At 35.9% G+C, this 18,112-nt stretch overlaps 1 protein-coding gene across 4 annotated transcripts in view; it reads right to left on the reverse strand.

The window, feature by feature from the left end:
- The window catches only part of LOC114344933 (uncharacterized), a 1,261,996-nt gene that overhangs the window by 783,300 nt on the left and 460,584 nt on the right, over positions 1-18,112 (reverse strand). For all 4 annotated transcript variants that reach the window (XM_050658192.1, XM_050658190.1, XM_050658191.1 and 1 more), the window contains one exon: positions 14,457-14,765. In XM_050658192.1, the coding sequence (XP_050514149.1) occupies positions 14,457-14,765 (309 nt within the window). The remainder of the gene's footprint in view (positions 1-14,456; positions 14,766-18,112) is intronic.

Below are 18,112 nucleotides of genomic sequence, written 5' to 3' on the forward strand. Positions count from 1 at the left end.
ACTTACTAGAGGCACATTGAAAACACAGACAGAGTCATGTCTATACAAAAAGAAGAAGAAGAGAAGAAGAAAACTGGACGGCCTGGTACACTAAGAAGAAATTGCCGAAGTGATTTAAAGTAAAAATTTACAAAAAATTCGAAAATTTTTTAATATAAATGAAGCCGGAGACAAAATAAAATGGAGCGAAATAAAAATTCTAAGAGTTGAGAAAAACCAGCCACACAAAATAATGTAAAAAAAGTCTTATTGTGACGAAAATTATAATGTCATAAATATTCGATAAAACAGAACGAGCGTGGCTTATGAAGAACCATCTCTCATCCTCTCCAATAAACCTCCTGGAGTGCCACCACTTAAAAAATGTTATTTGTTGTCCCTCTGTTCCTCCGGTGCAATGCCCAGAATTCACTGTGAGTTTTTCCAGAACTTACCAACTTCTGCCACAGCTGCCGCTGCTGAAGAAAGTGACAATTCAGAATTATTTTGATTTTATTATATTTTTTTATAACGAGGAAACAATAATGATTTAATAAGAAAAAAATACTTACATAATTTTATATGATTTCCATACAAATACCCTATACATGTTAAAAAATCATGTATCGACAGTTTCATAGTGCACCAATTAAAAAAAAAAGTCTGATTTCTTAAAAAAAAATTAATCAAAAATTATCATCTAAAAGAACCATAAAATAAACATCTAACTCCAAATTTTTGTTCTATTTGCAAAACAAATGGACCATTTACAACAGATTAAAACTATTTGCTCCCAGAAAAAATAAGTTGAATTTGATTTGTGAAGAACTATGTTTTTTGAGTTGGTGCACTCTGATACTGATGTATCGATATATACCTCTTTCAAATTTGTATGAATGTAGTTTTAGTAAAACTCTACTTACCTTTATGTAGTCTTGTAATGTGGCAATAAGGGCATCGCAGACCGCCGGAATAATTTGAGAAATCACTTGTATTGAAATTTTGAAGAGATACATCAGTGAGTGGCACGAATCTCCAGTAGATAAAAATCGTAATCGTAATGGCAGGTCTATAATTGGTGTCTTGCTTACAAATTTTTGGCCCGATTTTTTGCAACAAATATTCAAATTCACTTTCCGTCATTGGAAAAAATTTTCTAAAACCACCGTTACATCTGTATTCAAGGTTCAATATATCGATATCATCCTTTTTCAAATCTTCCATCAGATTACTACCGCTATACCGATTTCTACTTTGAAGACTTGGTCGAACCCAAAATCTTCTTTTACGCGATGATTTATGTTTTTTAGTTGTGATAATAACAAATGCGACACAAACAATAATGGCGTCAACTTCGTCACACATTTTCGTTTCGACTGTCGACAAATATTCTGCCTACCTGCTGTGGACATGTAAAGCTTTTTCGATTTGTCGGTCGACAGTGTCGATAGACAGAATCGATCGACAAAGTCTACTCAATGAGGACGCGGCTTTACATTTTGCCTATTACGGATCAATAATTTAACGTAAATAATCTATTCTAAAAGTGCAATCAAACCTCGTAGTAAAATAGCAGTTGAAATTTTTATAGTCCAAGAGTGGGAGGCGGATTTTGATCGTGATCGAGATTGACAAACTATACGGGAATATATTGGATTAATCGGGTACATGACTTTCCCACACGTGCGGTCAGCTAAGCGGGGTACGAGCGTAGTTATAAGAGGTGAAAGTGGCGGTTTTTTGTGACGCTCGTGATCGAGTGCACCAAAATTTTGGAATAAGTAGGTCATGACGTGACTAAGCAAAATCTCCAGAAGCGGACAGCTCCGTGGCGAGAGAAGGGAGCAGAGTATGGGTCACTTGAGCGTGGGAAAATTTTTATCTGACGTCACCGCAAGCCCCGCCCACGCACCGCAAGCCACGCCCACCGACCAATGGGAACATAGCCACGCCCACCGGCCAATGAGAATTTAGCCCCGCCCACCCACCAATGAGAACGAAGCCCCGCCCACTCGCAGAATCGCCCAAGGACCAATGAGATCAAAGTCCAGCCCACCGACCAATGAGAACTTAGCCCCACCCATCGACCAATGAGAACTTAGCCCCACCCACCGACCAATGAGAACGAAGCCCCGGCCAACAACCAATGGGAACACAGCCAGGCCCACCTACGTCACAAAGCCCCAAGATGGCCGCCTCTTTATTTCGTCTATCGCAAATTAAAATATACAGGGTGTAGTCAGAAAGTCAAACACATTGCCTTCTCATGCCCCCTGCCGGCTACAACCTTTAACTATGTCCAAGCCAGCTAGCACCTATCTGTCATCGTAAAAGACTCTTCAGCATATCGCTTCTTCTCTCTCTCTCTCTCTCTCTCTCTCTCTCTTTCTTTCTCTCTCTCTCTCTCTATCGAAACAATTCATGAATGAATAAGGCAAGGTGTCGCTGAAAACGATATAACATACAGCAACGTGTAAGGTATTACTAGAAATAGAACATGATTAATCGAAGAGGGTATCCCATTCTTACAGTATGACCAAACCTAAAAACATCCATTAAAATATTAGAAGTCTAATATTCAATATTCTTTTTTGTGATTTAGTTAACGAGCAGTCTTACAGTATGGCTAAACCATTTCCCGCTTAATGAAACTTATTGTTTTTAAAATACTGGATGGTGTAGTTTACAATGACAATACATAAAGAGAAACTTTTGTTATATTTCATTAGTCAATCATAATGTGTCTTGACGATTGTACGCCTGAGATGAGCAATTTTTATGTAAGATTATCAACTTTTGGTAGCTGGAAGGGAAATAAACCTGCAATAGAATTAGCTGCGTGTGGATTTTACTATCTACAAACAGAAGATATTGTTAGGTGCTTCAACTGTGGTGTAGAAATTTACAAGTGGAAACCAGATGACAATATTCTTGAAGATCATAGAAAGTTTAGTCCTAGTTGCAAATTTATAGAGAAAATACAACATATTTTCTTTCAAAACAACAGCAGCACAGTGATCGAGAAGAATCAAAATATTCAGCTACATGACAGCAACATTAAATTTCTATTACTAAATATATTACTTGTTTTGGTTCACATCATCATCTTTTTATACTTGAATCTTCACGTTTTTAACATTGGTTCATACACATACGTTATATACTTAATTAATTTTATCCAAATGGACTAAATCAAGCTCGACCCCCAACAAAGATGGAGAAGGCAGCAAAGAAGGTTACGTTTAACGAAGATTTAAATAAAATATATGTTATCTATAAACCGTAAAGTGACTACAATTTTGAATCTCTAAACCGAATGCGATTCCAAGATCGTATACATATAACTGCCATAGTTATTAATCCTGTATTAGATGTCGCCCATAGAAATATTGTGTATAATAAAATGAATGTAGAAATAAAGAAATGTTAAAAAATTAACTTGTTTCATTGATCTACCCACTTATGCGTTAATAAAAAACCTAAATTGGGATAACATAAATCTATTAATATTTCATGTATATGTGACCAATTTATCAGTTTTATGTGACAGTCAGCACAACGTAATTGATCGTTCAAAATCCTTTAATTTGATGGTCCATTATCTTTTGACTTTCGCTTATCCGTACAAAACATGCATCTTACAGTGCCATAACAACCATTGCGTGACGATGGCTCGACACAATGAAGAAGAAATGACAAATCCAAAAGAAGACGAAAAAGAATTGACAGCAATATGACAAACGAAGAGACGAAGAAGAATTGACAAACGAAAAGAAGAAGTGACAAATCGAAAAGAGGAAGAAGAAGAATTGACAGAAACATGACAAACGAAAAGAAGAATTAACAAACGGAAAGAAGAAGTGACAATGGCTCAACACAATGAAGAAGAATTGACAAATCGAAAAGAAGAAGAATTGACGGCAACATGATAAACGTAAAGAAGAAGAATTGACAAACGAGAAGAAGAAAAAGTAACATTAGCTCAGCACAATGAAGAAAACTTGATAAATCGAAAAGAAGAAGAATTGACAACAACATAACAAACGAAAAGAAGAAGAATTGACATCAGCATGACAAACGAAAAGAATAAGACGTGACAATAGCTCAACACAATGAAGAATGATTGACAAATCGAAAAGAAGAAGAAGAAGAGGACGTAACAAACGAAAAGAAGAAGAAGAATTGACAGCAGCATGACAAACGAAAAGAGGAAGAAGAATTGATAAATCGAAAAGAAGAAAACAATTGACAACAACATGACAAACGTAAAAAAGAAGAAGAATTGACACATCCAAAAGAAGAAGAATTGACAGATGGCTTGACACAAAGAAGAAGAAATTAAATACGATTTCATTATTCTAGCTTCATTCCACATCTAATACTAGTACTAAATATAATTTCATTAGTCACACAAAACGAATGTGTCAGCGGAAGCAATATCATATTACACTTGTAACATGATAATGCAGAATTGGTAAGAATGTAGGGCAATGACCGCAAAAAAGCAACGATTATATTTTTTGCAACATCGCCAGAAACACCTTGCAAATTTCAATAACGGAAATTAAAACTGCAACTTCTAGAAATAATATTCACATGTCGTCTAATATTGCATTTTAACCTGACGGTGAAAAATTAGTAACAATGTAGGGTAATGACCGCAAAAAAAGCATCGATTTTATTTTTTAGTATACGATTTCATTATTATGACACAGCACATTCCACAATACGTGTTAAAAACGGAAATTAAAACCACAAATTGTAGAAATAATATGCAAATGCCGTTTCAAATAATCCTGCAAGTACATGTAAATTATAATGCATCGGCAAAGTAACCTACTATATAAATAGAAATCGGAGGATAGTCAGTTCATTGAGTTTCTGACAAGTATAAAGTAATAATTGTGTATAACCAATTGTATCCGAGTTATAGTTAGCATCTGAACGTTTCGCTAGTAAGTTCGCAGTGCAGTGATAAATATTGAATCAAGGTAAGCGATTTTTGTTGTTCATTTGTTAAACATTTTATGTGTGTTTACTGTGTACTTGTGTTTCATATTTTAAATATTTTTTAAATAAGTTCTTGTGTTAGTATTATGTACTTGCGGTTGTTTTAAGTATTTTTAACATAATTACGTGCAAAAAAAATTCACGTATACTCTGCTTTAATAACTTTGACTTCTCTTTCTCTCTCCTCATTTTTGTGTGCATGCCTTCTATGTACTTGTGTTTCTTTTATCTATGTAGTTTTAAAATAATACGTCCAAAGAATTTCCCGTCTGCTCTGCTTTAATAATTGTGGATTACTGTTTTCTATTTCTCTCTGTTTATGTGTGAATAGTTTTCTACCAATTGACAATCTTAGTGCTGCATTGGGTTAGTATATAAAAACACTATGCGTTTTTTTTATTTGTCATACTAGTACATTGTAATAATTAAAGCTATTAATACAAGTTAATAATTAAAAACTAGACGTCCTAGCCGATTTATTTTAACATTTTCATCCATAGATCTAACGGCATAACGGTTAAACGATAGTGCCTCATATTCTATGTCTGTGCGCTGTTTAAATTGTTGGCTGATTGTTCATTACTATTACGACGTTTTTACACCATTTTTTCTGCGCATTTTCAAATCGGCCTCGATGATGTGGTTGTTCATTTTTAAACAAAGGTTTGATAATTTTATTAAATTTATCCTGGAATGCTTGATGTCTCAAATATCCTCGAGAATCTCTATGAATACCTGTGACTTCTAATATTTTTCATAATTGAGGCTGTTAAAGCCAGTTAGGATAGGTGATGTCATCGCTCCTTTTAAAGGTAGTGACGTGTGCAACCGTGGTATGTATATAATAAAAGGTACGCTAAATAAATTCTATATTTTATTTGTTAAAAATTAATACGTATAAAACACAGAACTTTAGTATATTCATTCTTGAAGGTCGGATATGTTATCTGTTATTAAGATGAACTTAAATTCTGAAGTTTTACTTGGTTGTTCTAAAATTTCTTGTTTTCTTGAAGTATGTGTCTGTTATTAGTCAATAATATCTAGGTATCTCAGTTCTTCTATAATTTCAGCTGCTTCTTTTCCGGTTAAAGCGTCGGCTTTTGAAAGAATTTCAAGGCCTTTCACAAGCATGTTCGGGTCGCCATGTTTGCTATACAGACACCATATCTCTTCCAGTTCGTCAAGTATCTGCTTTACTATATCACAAACCCTTCTTTCAGCAGTTCTTGTGCGGACATCAACACGGTTTTTCTTTGAACCTTGCATCTGCATATCTTTTGTATCTTGACCCTTCTGTGATATATGTCTTCTTTTACACTGTTGTTGTATGCCTGATGTATCTTCTTCTTGTGTTTCGGCATTTCTTGAGGTACCATGTAAGGCCTTTGTTCTTCTTCTTCTTTTTCCTAGATACATTGGCTTAATAATTTTTTCGTATTTTGCTGTGTGAGATTGGTGGCGTAGACGCCCTCGTCCATCCTTATGTACTCCTGATACGTCTAGAAGAGTTTTGTAAATTTCTTGATCGGCTAGAGTATATTGTGTAGGTTCCTTCGAGAAAATCAGGTCGTACAGGCCAGGTGTAGCTTTAAAAATGTGTGAATCCATTTGAATGCTATCTTTACCGAACTCAATGGTGTGATTTCCAAACTCCCATTCACCCGTCTCCCAGTTATACTTGGGGCCAAATATCTGGTCAGTATTCCCTAAATCTTGCGTATATGTTTCTAAATAAGGGTTGTACGATGTTTGTATATGTAGAGGTTAGTCGTCACTGATCTGTGATGGTTGATTAATGTGTGAGTCATCTTCGTTGAGATCTGGTTTAGGATCAATTTCATTCACATAATTGGTTATTTCTTTAAGAGGCGTAGTTATTGGCTTAAACGTTGTCTGTAGAACCTCTTTCTCATCAGCTTGCATTCTTCTAAGAGCTTTGTACTTTTCTCTCACTATTGCCGCAAGTTTGTTTACTTGAACCGCTCTATTTGAAGACATGTTAACAAATGACTTCTCGACTTTAAAATGCTTGTATTTATACCTCTGTGACCTTCTGTTAGCGTGTCTCTGTAGACGCCTGTACGTCTCAGGTAACCCTCTGTGATCGCCTGTATCTTCTGTTAGCGTGTCTCTGATGACGTCTGTACCCCTCTGTGTTTTCTGTTAGTGTATCTCTGATGGCGTCTGTACTCCTCTGTCGTCGTTTGTGTCTTCTGTTAGCGTGTCTCTGAAGACGTCTGTACCACTCTGTGGTCATCTGTGTCTTCTGTTAGCGTGTCTCTGATGACGTCTGTACGTCTCTGTGGTCGTCTGTGCCTTCTGTAAGCGTGTCTGTGATGACGTCTGTATGTCTCTGATACCCCTCTGTGGTCGTTTATGCCTTCTGTTAGCATATCTCTGATGACGTCTGTACGTCTGAGGTACCCCCTCTGTACTTCTGAGGTACTGCAGTTAGTAATGAAAGTGGTGGGGAATAATCAAGATTTTTAGGTGTTTACATTTAAAATTTTCTATTTATACTTATTGTAAAGTGTTTGTAGTACTTGCTGTATCGGTATTATGTTGGTAGTAGTGATACATTCATGTATATCTCATAGCATGAGTGGGGAAATATGTAACCAAGTTCAATAAATGTGTTAAATGTAGCACTTTTACATTGATTCTTATGGAAGAACAAGCACAAATCTACACATTTCAGGGGACTTTTGAGTGTAATATCATACCGTTCAGTTTTCCGGCCGACTAACATATATTTAATACCCGGCATTAAGGTATGTTCTTCATTCTGTTTCAGATTTCCTAGTGTTCAGATGTGTGCTCTGGTGAGTGGTAAACTTTGAAAATTTTTAATTTTTGAAAATTGTATACATATTTTCGAGTTTTGTTTCTAAATTTTAGAATTTTTTTTTTATTAACTAGTATTGTCTAATTTGGTCAATATTTTTTTATCCTTTAATAACGAAAACATGAACAAATTTTTAGTTACTAAAGATACATTTAAGAAAATTCGTAAATATGGGGTCCAGGGACGAACTCTGGAATTTAAAATCAGGGCCGTGCCGCACAGTGAGGAACCTGTGGGGTGGGTTAAAAAGGCCATTGAGGAAATGGTTTTAAAGGGGACTGAGAATATTCAGCCGCACGACCAGGTCGGTTTCACCTTTTGCTCGAAAGGCTTTGCCAGAGGTCAGGGTTGGATGAGGTTCAAGCCTGCCTGTGAAGTGACCGTTGATGATATATGGGATAAGATTAGTTCCATATATCAGAGTAATAGCGCTGGCCTCAATACCGAGACATTTTGTTTGGGTATTACGACGGTAAAAATGCCCGCAGGAAAAGGTCGGGGATATAATTATAACTCCTTTAACGACGAGTGTTCGAAACGACGAGGAATTATTGTTATTAAAAACAAGGATAACCTTTGTTTACCTCGTGCTCTTGTGGTTGCTAAAGCTCACGTAGATAAGGACCAAGAATGGAAGCAGGTACGTCAAGATATTGGAAAAAAACAAGGACAAAGAGCCCATCAACTGATTGAAGCCTCTAACGTAACAATTCCTGCCGAAGGGGCTGGAATACCCGAACTTCAGCAGTTTCAGGGATACCTCAAAGATTACAAAATTGTGGTGTATTGTTATGGCAGCAAGGGTCGTGACGTTATGTTCTGTGGTAATACTAATGGTCCCGCATTAAATCTTTTGTATCACAAAGGACACTTCAACGTGATCACCTCTTTGACAGCTGCTTTTTGTTGTATTTATTATTGTGAGGAGTGCCACCAGCCGTTTAATAACAAAAACGACCACAGATGTGGTGGTACGTGTTTTGGTTGTCGTCGTTCACCAGCTTATTCCAAAGATTGCGTGAAACTACCCTGCGATCAATGTGGTCGAAACTTCTACGGTGGGGCATGTTTCAATGCTCATATTGGTTCGGTATGCGATAAAATCAAAAGGTGTAAGACCTGTTACAAGATCTACACCAAAAGTCATGTCTGTGGTGAGGTCTTCTGTAAAACTTGTAAGAAAAATTGTCCGTCAGATCATCTTTGTTACATACAGCCCGATTCTGGTGTGCCTCCATCAAAAGATTTTCTATTTATATTTTATGATTTGGAAACTAGTCAGCAAAAAATATTGCCTGATGGTTCGCTTCTTCAAGAACCAAATCTCTGTGTATTTAATCAACGTTGTTACAAATGTCTCCCTGAGATGAAATTAGTTTTCTGTCAATCTTGTGGATTTCGCCAAAAGATTTTGAGGGGTCTTGACGTAATAAGTCTTTTAATGAATCATATTCTGCAAATTAGAAAAAAATTCAAGAATGTTGTCGTGTTAGCTCACAATGGAGGAGGCTTCGACCATCAATTTAAATTATATTTTAACAAAGACTGATTTAACCCCCGATCTCATTATGCGTGGTACGAAACTAGTGTCAATGGCTGTTGGTAACGTTCGTTTTCTTGATAGTCTTAATTACTTTCCAATGGCGTTGTCTGCTCTACCTAAAGCTTTTGGGTTGACAGAGTTGAAAAAGGGATATTTTCCACATTTGTTTAACAGAGAGGAAAATCAATCTTATGTTGGACCTATGCCTGATCTTAAATTTTACGATCCCGATAATTTAAAAGATGATACACGTGACAAGCTGATCGCGTGGCACGCTGAAAGAGTAGATGAGGGATACGTTTTTAATTTTCAAAAGGAAATTGTTGAATATTGTATTAGCGATGTTGAGATTTTGACTAAGGCCTGTCTCACTTTCAGAAAACAGTTGATGGATACTTCAAATGTCTGTCCGTTTTTCGAGGCAACAACTGTTGCATCGACTTGCAACAAGGTATTCAGGCGTAATTTCTTACAGCCCGACACTATAGGCATTATTCCAAAAGGTGGCTATCGTTTTAAAGATAATCACTCTAAAATCGCTTTGCAGTGGTTATTGTGGGAAGAGAAGCAACGCTGTATTGAAATTCAGCATGCCGCCAGGGGACTTGAAGCTCTTATTGGAAATTGTAAGGTAGATGGTCTTTACGAAAACACCATATTTGAATTCCAAGGTTGTTATTATCACGGTTGTCCCACTTGTTACCCTACAAACAGAACGGCACCCCTCCATGACTATCCTTCAGAATGTATGGAAAATCGTCATGATAAAACGATTGCTAAAATTAAGCATCTCAGATCAATAGGATACGAGGTGGTTGAAATGTGGGAATGTCAATTCCGTAAAATGCTGACGGCCGAGATAAAATCGTATACCGATGGACATTATCTTATGGCTAGTTTACCTTTGAATCCTAGAGATGCTTTATATGGGGGGCGTACAGGCAATACTGTAGAGTATTACAAGTGTAAAGATGGTGAAAAAATTAAATACGTTGATGTTTGTTCACTTTATCCGTGGGTATGTAAGTACGGGAAATTTCCGGTAGGTCACCCTAAAGTGTATGTCGGAGATGAATGTCAGGATGTTGATATTTCCTCTGTGTCAGGTTTAATTAAGTGTAAGATATTGCCACCTACTGATCTCTATCATCCTGTTCTTCCGGCTAAAATGAACAGTAAATGTATGTTTGTCCTCTGCCGAAAGTGTGGAGAGGACTTTATTCAGAGTGAATGTGAGCATTACGATGAAGAGAGGGCTATTACAGGAACATGGGTTGCGGAAGAGGTGGTAAAAGCCTTATCTAAAGGTTATAAGCTGCTGGAAACGTATGAGATATGGTCATACGAAACCCTTGAATTGTCAAAAGATCAAAAAGGGCTGTTCTCTGATATGATGAACAAGTTCATCAAGGTCAAGCAACAAGCTTCAGGGTGGCCGCGAGGATGTGTATCGGATGAGGAAAAGAACCGATACATCGAGGAGTTTCTCCAGAGGGAGGATGTCAGGCTGGAGTTTTCCGACATAACGGAAAACCCTGGATTAAGGTCGTTGGCTAAGCTTATGCTTAATTCTTTTTGGGGAAAGTTCGCTCAGCGAGAGAACCTCCCGAAAACATCCATAATAAACAAGCCTGGTGAATTCTTCTCACTAATGGTTAACCCTTCCATTCATGTCAATACGGTGATTCCTGTAAATGAGGAAACACTTGTTGTAACCTGGGAATACGTAGAAGAAGCGGCTTCTATGTCTCCCACAGTAAATGTGGTACTTGCCTCATACGTCACAGCTCTGGCTCGTCTCAAACTATATTCCTATTTAGATCGGGTCCGCAGAAGAGCTTATTACTATGACACAGATTCCATAATATACCTTTCTAAGCTTGGTTTGCCAGACCTTCCTACAGGTGATTGCATCGGTGATCTGACAGATGAGCTTGGAGGTGGATATATTTCGGAGTTCGTTTCTGGAGGGCCCAAAAATTATGCATATAAATATACTTTACCTAATGGCGAAGAAAAAATTTGCTGTAAGGTTAAAGGTATTTGTTTAAATTATGAGGCTTCTAAATTAGTTAATTTCGACACCATTAAGAAGATGGTACTTACAAAGTCTGATCCGGTCTCTGTGGTGACTAACCAAATACAAAGGAAGCAGGATCATTGTGTTATCACAAAAACCCTTGAAAAAAAAATATAGACCAAATTCAACCAAACGAAAATTTTTTGAAGATTTTAGTTCCGTCCCTTTTGGTTATAAAAAACTTAAAGTTTAAAATGTAGGCCAAGTTATGCCGAAAGACATTTTTATTTTACAACAATAGACCTTTCAGATTTAAATAAAAAACTTAAAAATTGACGTTTTTTAATTAGTAAGTTATATATATTAATAGATGACTTCTTTTTTCAACAGCGTATTTTTCCTCTACTCTGTGATACAAACGATCGCCTGTCACACTGAAAAAGTGGGTTACTAAAAGCTGTAGTGAGTTTTCGTTTGTCATATATGACTAAAAAAAAGATACTTTGTCAGATCTTTAAAAGATGTTCAGTTACGACCATTAAAAGATATCTGATATAGCCCACTGGCAAATTAATGAGTCGTTCTGGTTAACTTCAGAGCCGTTGCTCGTGTAGCCTCCAAGTTAAGACAATCGATAACTTAATGGTCTTCTTTCCTCGATTTAGTTTTAAGTCTTCGATAGCCTGTCACAAAACAGGAGTCGGAAAAATCCCTAGTTTTAAGATTAGATAACCTACAGTTATCGATTAAATTTCCCCTTAATAATTCATTTTAAATACTAGAACATAGTAACGAATGAATTAACACCAAAGTATCGATGTGTTAACATTAATAAGACTAAATAAAAGATGGCAATCAGATCATAAAAAGAAGAAGTCTGCTGAACCACATAGATTTATCTAGTTTAAAAAAGATGGTCAGTTAAGGTCACTAAAAGATAATCGTTGTACTTTGATGAAATGTACTATAAACAATGTTAATAAAAGGATACCTGCTGAAACATTTCCTGTATTTTTAAAATATAATAAAAAAGTTTTCGGTTATAAACCAATTTGTGATTTTGTAACATCATTACAGCTTTGCTCGTTACTCACTGGAATGTGGGACAAACAATCGCTTGTTCTATGCTATCAAAAATATATTGAATTTATATCAAATTTAAATGTTTGATTCCTCTAAGGAAATTTGGTGGTTGTATGCCTCTAGGGGATGGTGTCCACGATAAAACACCAACGAGGCACGTGTTGTACCTCATGGGTGCCTTGGAAATCAACACGAGTAAACTTTGCTTCAGATTATTTGTGAAAAATCAACACGCAGCTTGGAGCTATGTTAGATTTTTGCAACGATGCATCACATGTTTCACCAAATTAAGCTATTTAGATGCTTCAACGTTAAGACCTTTTGAAATGCGTTTTCTTTACGACGATACTGTTAGATACCGGTTTTTATACATTAACATAAGCTTTTTTTCGTTATTACCCTGCATTATTATACCTAGATATACTCTAAACTGTATATAATTTTATTTTTATTTCTCGTCATGACACATTTTAAAGTTAAATATTTGATGGTCCTCCTTTTCGGAGTATAAAAAGGATGGTCGACTTTTATCCCGCGCGGATGCACGCCTGTGTACCTTTACGAAGGGAAATGTATATAAACCTAAAAGCTGATCGTGATCCATATCTGCAAAGTATGTTGTCAGCTTGGGTTAGTATATACAGTGTATTCCGTATGTTTTATAAACATGATCAGGGGAAATTGTTGCCTGTTGGCTATCGAAGAACCGTCTATGACCAACATATCTTTCTTATCGAAGATGTTCAATATCAACCTGTAAAAACATAATATTACCCGATTGCCGTAGATAAAATATAGTATGCAAATCACAATACTTCAGTATTATTCATAAAAATGATAAGCATATTTTGAATAATAGCGATGTATAATAATGTACGTTCAGTGGAAATCCATGTATAGTAGTACTCAATAAGAGAAGATTATATCGAGGATGTGTGTTGGTTTGTCCATACTGTAAGAATGGTATATGTTCTTTGATTTGTCATATTCTATTTCTAGTAATACCTTACACGCTGCTGTACGGTATATCGTTTTCAGCGACACCTCGTCTGTATCATTCATGAATTGTTTCGTGAGAGAGAGAGAGAGAGAGAGAGAGAGAGAGAGAGAGAGAGAGAGACTCATCTAGCAACTATCAACAGATAGTTGCTAGATGACTTGGGCACAGTTAAAGGTTGTAGCCGGCAGGGGGCATGATCAGGCGATTTGTTTGACTTTCTGACTACACCCTGTATATTTTGCGATAAACGAAATAAAGAGGAGGCCATCTTGGGAGGCGGGGATTTGTGACGTAGGTGGGCCTGGCTGTCTTCCCATTGGTCGTTGGGCGGGGCTTCGTTCTCATTGGTCGGTGGTTGGGGCTAAGTTCTCATTGGTCGGTGGGCTGGACTTTGATCTCATTGGTCCATGAGCGATGCTGCGGGTGGGCGGGGCTTCGTTCTCATTGGTCGGTGGGTGGGGCTAAGTTCTCATTGGTCGATGGGTGGGGCTATGTTCCCATTGGTCGGTGGGCGTGGTTTCCGTTCCTGGGCGGGGCTTGCGGTGACGTCAGATAAAAATTTTCCCACGCTCAAGTGACCCATACTCTGCTGAAGGGATGGCAGACAGTGGTCTGCCAGGTATGACCTGATTAGTCCCAAATTTTGGTGCACTGTCTCGATCAGGAGGGTCACAAAAAAAACAATATAAACCGCGACTTTTACCCCTTATAACTACCCAGCTGTCCGCACGTGTGGCAAAGTCATGTACACGACTAATCCAACATATCCCCGTATAGTTTGGCCATATTACCGATCACGAGCAAAGTCCGCCTTCATCTCTCCGACTATAATATCAGTTATCGCAAAACTATTGACCAAGACGTTCGATAGCCGATCTTCGTGTATAACATTGCACTTAGAATTTGTTCACTATATATTTGATTTTGTAAATCTTTTAAAACATTGAAAAATTAATATATTGAAAATACTTACTCATCAGTACCGCTCTCCTTATGGTAAGAATTGTTGTAAACAATCCTGTTCAATATGGAATTATCTAGGGCAAAACTGCTGGCAAGTCTGATGTCGAGGAAGAAAGACCAATGGACTTCTTGAATAGAGTCATCCCAAAAGAACCTATCACTGTAGTACTTTTTGACAGGTCTCGCAAATTTTTTGGGGATGAACCACCCAAATCGTCCTGGTGGAGCTACGGTACCTACTTCCTTGACAAATTCTTTTGCGAAGGTATCGTAGTCGGGACTTGTCCATACTTCCAAGTTGATAGTAGCCGGAGGTATTCTGAAACGAAGCACTAACTTAAAAGTTTTTTTAAACAAGATTATATTTGATTAAATCTTTTATCAGGTATAAAAATTATACATGATGTAAAAACAGCAAACAAAAAATTCATCCACGCAAAAATATAGGACGAAGTTCACCTATGTCAACAGGACGAAGTCACGTAAAGATATGACTGGCGAATAGGGACTAAATTCCCAAAATTCGTTCTCTAAAACAACCAATTATTGTTGTTTTGACGCTATTTTCTTGTGGCATTTTTGTAATTAACTATTTTTAATGGGAAATAAGCCACAATTTTAATAAAAAATGATTTTATTAACGTTTCGACGTCCAAATCAGATGCCGTTGTCAAAATACAAAAAATATTAATAAATTAAACAAAAATGTGGTTGCTTAGTAAAAAATTTCTCTAATAATTTATTTAATTATGCTAAATGAAACCAATTGTGTCGCAAATTCCTCGGTAGAATGCAGTAGGACGTGGTTACCCATACTAAAAGAGGAAGTCAATAGAAAGAAAATACCACGATTAGTAAGTCAATAACATATTGAGTTAGTACATTTTATATTTTAGTATTATTTATATATCTATGTATTATTAATATTATTTATAATTTAGAATAACATCTGTACATATTAGGGTCAGAATTTGGTATTAGTTTTGAGAGTAAACTAAAGTAAGACCTAACACTTACGATGTCGGGATAGTATCACGAGGTTTTTTCCTGGTTTTCCCTCGTGATTGACTATGGAATCTCTAAAGCGAGATTCTTGCTGTCACCTTTGCACGTGGTTGTCTTTTTAAAGACAAATCACATGCTATGATTTTTTTGTGACGGATATTCTTGAGTTGGGGTTGATTTCATGTAATCGAATGAACTATCTTTCAATAAAGTCGTCCCAGGAACGCAATTCATAAATATTGGCAATATCATTTTTAAGTCTTCTACTTTAAAATGTATAATATATGTCTGAATTGCCGATATAAATGAGTCAGATTAAATAAATTATTAGAAGAATTTTTTACTAAACAACAACATTTTTGTTTAATTTATTAATATTTTTTGTATTTTGACAACGGCATCCGATTTGGACGTCGAAACGTTAATAAAATCATTAAAAATAGTTAACCAGTTATTATTTCATTATCAAGACGTTCTGGTAGATAACTTGAATATTTCTAGCTGTCGTCATACTTTTTCCTATCTACCGTTCCTTATAATATTTCATTATAATTAAAGCAACCACAATTCTCCACTAATTTTTGATCAGAATCTCTAAAACTTACAGTTTCTAATCCTATGAATCCTTTCTTACTTTATTATTTTAATATAAATCAGGAAGCAATATATCCTGTATGCAATATAAGTACAATATTTTGTAAGTAATTTATGTATTGATCATATTTGCCAGATAAGAACCGTAGTTAAGTAAACAGCTATTTTTTTTGGTTACTCTTATCTATGTATACTGCCAAGTCATTTTTAAACAACGGCTCAATTTGCATTTGAACTTTGTCTATGTCTCTTAATTGTTATTTTTTACTGTTACGTATTATTTCATAAATTACTAATTAGAAATTAATTGTTATTTTTTACTGTTACGTATTATTTCATAAATTACTAATTAGAAATGTCCAACTAGAATAAAAGTATACAAAGGACCGGAATTAATTAACTAAGACGTGTTAGGCAGAGGTAGAAGCACAATATCGATAAGACAATATAAATGTGAACTTTCCTGCAATTATTATACAATCTTTGAATGCAATAATATGTAGGTACATATATATATATCAAGCAAAAGACGGAATAAATTAAAGAAAAAACGTAAACTATTTTAGTTTCAGTATGTTTAAACCATTTCTTTGGACTAATACCAATAGTCCAGTCGGCAAGTACTTTTAGCGACGAAAAATTTCGAAGTTAATGAAATTTTAGGGTGTTGTTTGTACATGTTTAGTGATGTCAAATCCAAGTTTTCGACCTCGAGGAGGTTGTGGAAAATTTTTGGCGGCCGAAAAACCTCGAAATTTTCGGACTTGTTTCAGTTTGTTGCTCATAACTCTAAAACGGTCAATCCTACGTGAAAAGCTATTATATAGTAATTTAAAGAAGGCACAATTTCCCGTCGATCAAAAAAAAAAGTCCGGAATCGGTCCAATAGATAAACTTTTACGAGCGATCAAAGTTTGGCAACACCTCTTACCTTCACATGATTCACCACACCCTCTGTCAACGATGATCTGCATATGAAACACTCCTCTCTCGTAGGTGTTGACGAAGTTGAGGCCATGTTTTCTTCACTACACTACTAACAACTATATACTACTGTACACACACTACTATAATATACTATAATAATAACTATATAATAACGAACGTTTTGGAAGGATATCAAGTAAAAGTAGAAAACTTCGCACGATAAATACGACCCGATACTTTGGGAGGCTTCTACACAACTGGCTAAATATTTATATTTGTTTTTACTTCTGAAGGGACGAGGTCGAAAGGGAGGAGGGAAAAGGAAGGGTGAAGGGAGAAAGAAGGGAGGATTGACCCAACCAAATCATAAGCTTTGATCGCGTAGTACGTCCTGGGTATACCCAGACGGAGAACGCCTGCGCATTACAAAATTGGGCGTTCGCGGAGTCCAAATCTTTCCCTCTGAACACCCTCCGGATTTTTAATTCGGTGTTCGCGCAGTACAGAAAAAAGATCCTGAACGTGTCCTGGATACGCTCTCGACGTTCGAGAATTTTGTTGCGGATTTTAAGTTCGCACAGGCGCACAAAATATTTGGGAAGAATTTCTTGGCATTCTGATCTTACTGTCTTACTGACTACAATTCTTAACGTAAAATATTGTTTTGTTAAACAACTTGTAGATGTAGATTCTGGTTTTTAAAGTTTTGAAATTATGTAAAGTGTTATATCATTTAAATATTCTTCAAACAAATTTTAATATTTTTTATATTAAAGCTTTTTTAGTTGGTTTTGTCAATGTATTCCATTTAGTATGTTTATAAATAAGTAGGTACCTTTTCTAGTAGTATTATCTTATTACTTTTCATTCGATATTCGATAATTATCTATTACGGTAGTATTACAATAAATTGTACTCTGTTTTTACTTTAGTAAAAGTGCTTTTTTTAACCTACTTATTCTCGTGGTTCATTTTTCAGTTTAATTTATGAACTTTATTTCTTACTGAATATAATGACACATAAACAACACATCAAACTTATTCGGAAACTATTTCTTGTGTCTTGTTATATTTCATTGTTTTTATGGTGTAATAAACCACAACACAATGCCACAACCTATCAAATTCAATACATAATAT

This window comes from Diabrotica virgifera, chromosome 8, assembly GCF_917563875.1.
Source record: "Diabrotica virgifera virgifera chromosome 8, PGI_DIABVI_V3a".
Taxonomy (NCBI): Eukaryota; Metazoa; Arthropoda; class Insecta; order Coleoptera; family Chrysomelidae; genus Diabrotica; species Diabrotica virgifera.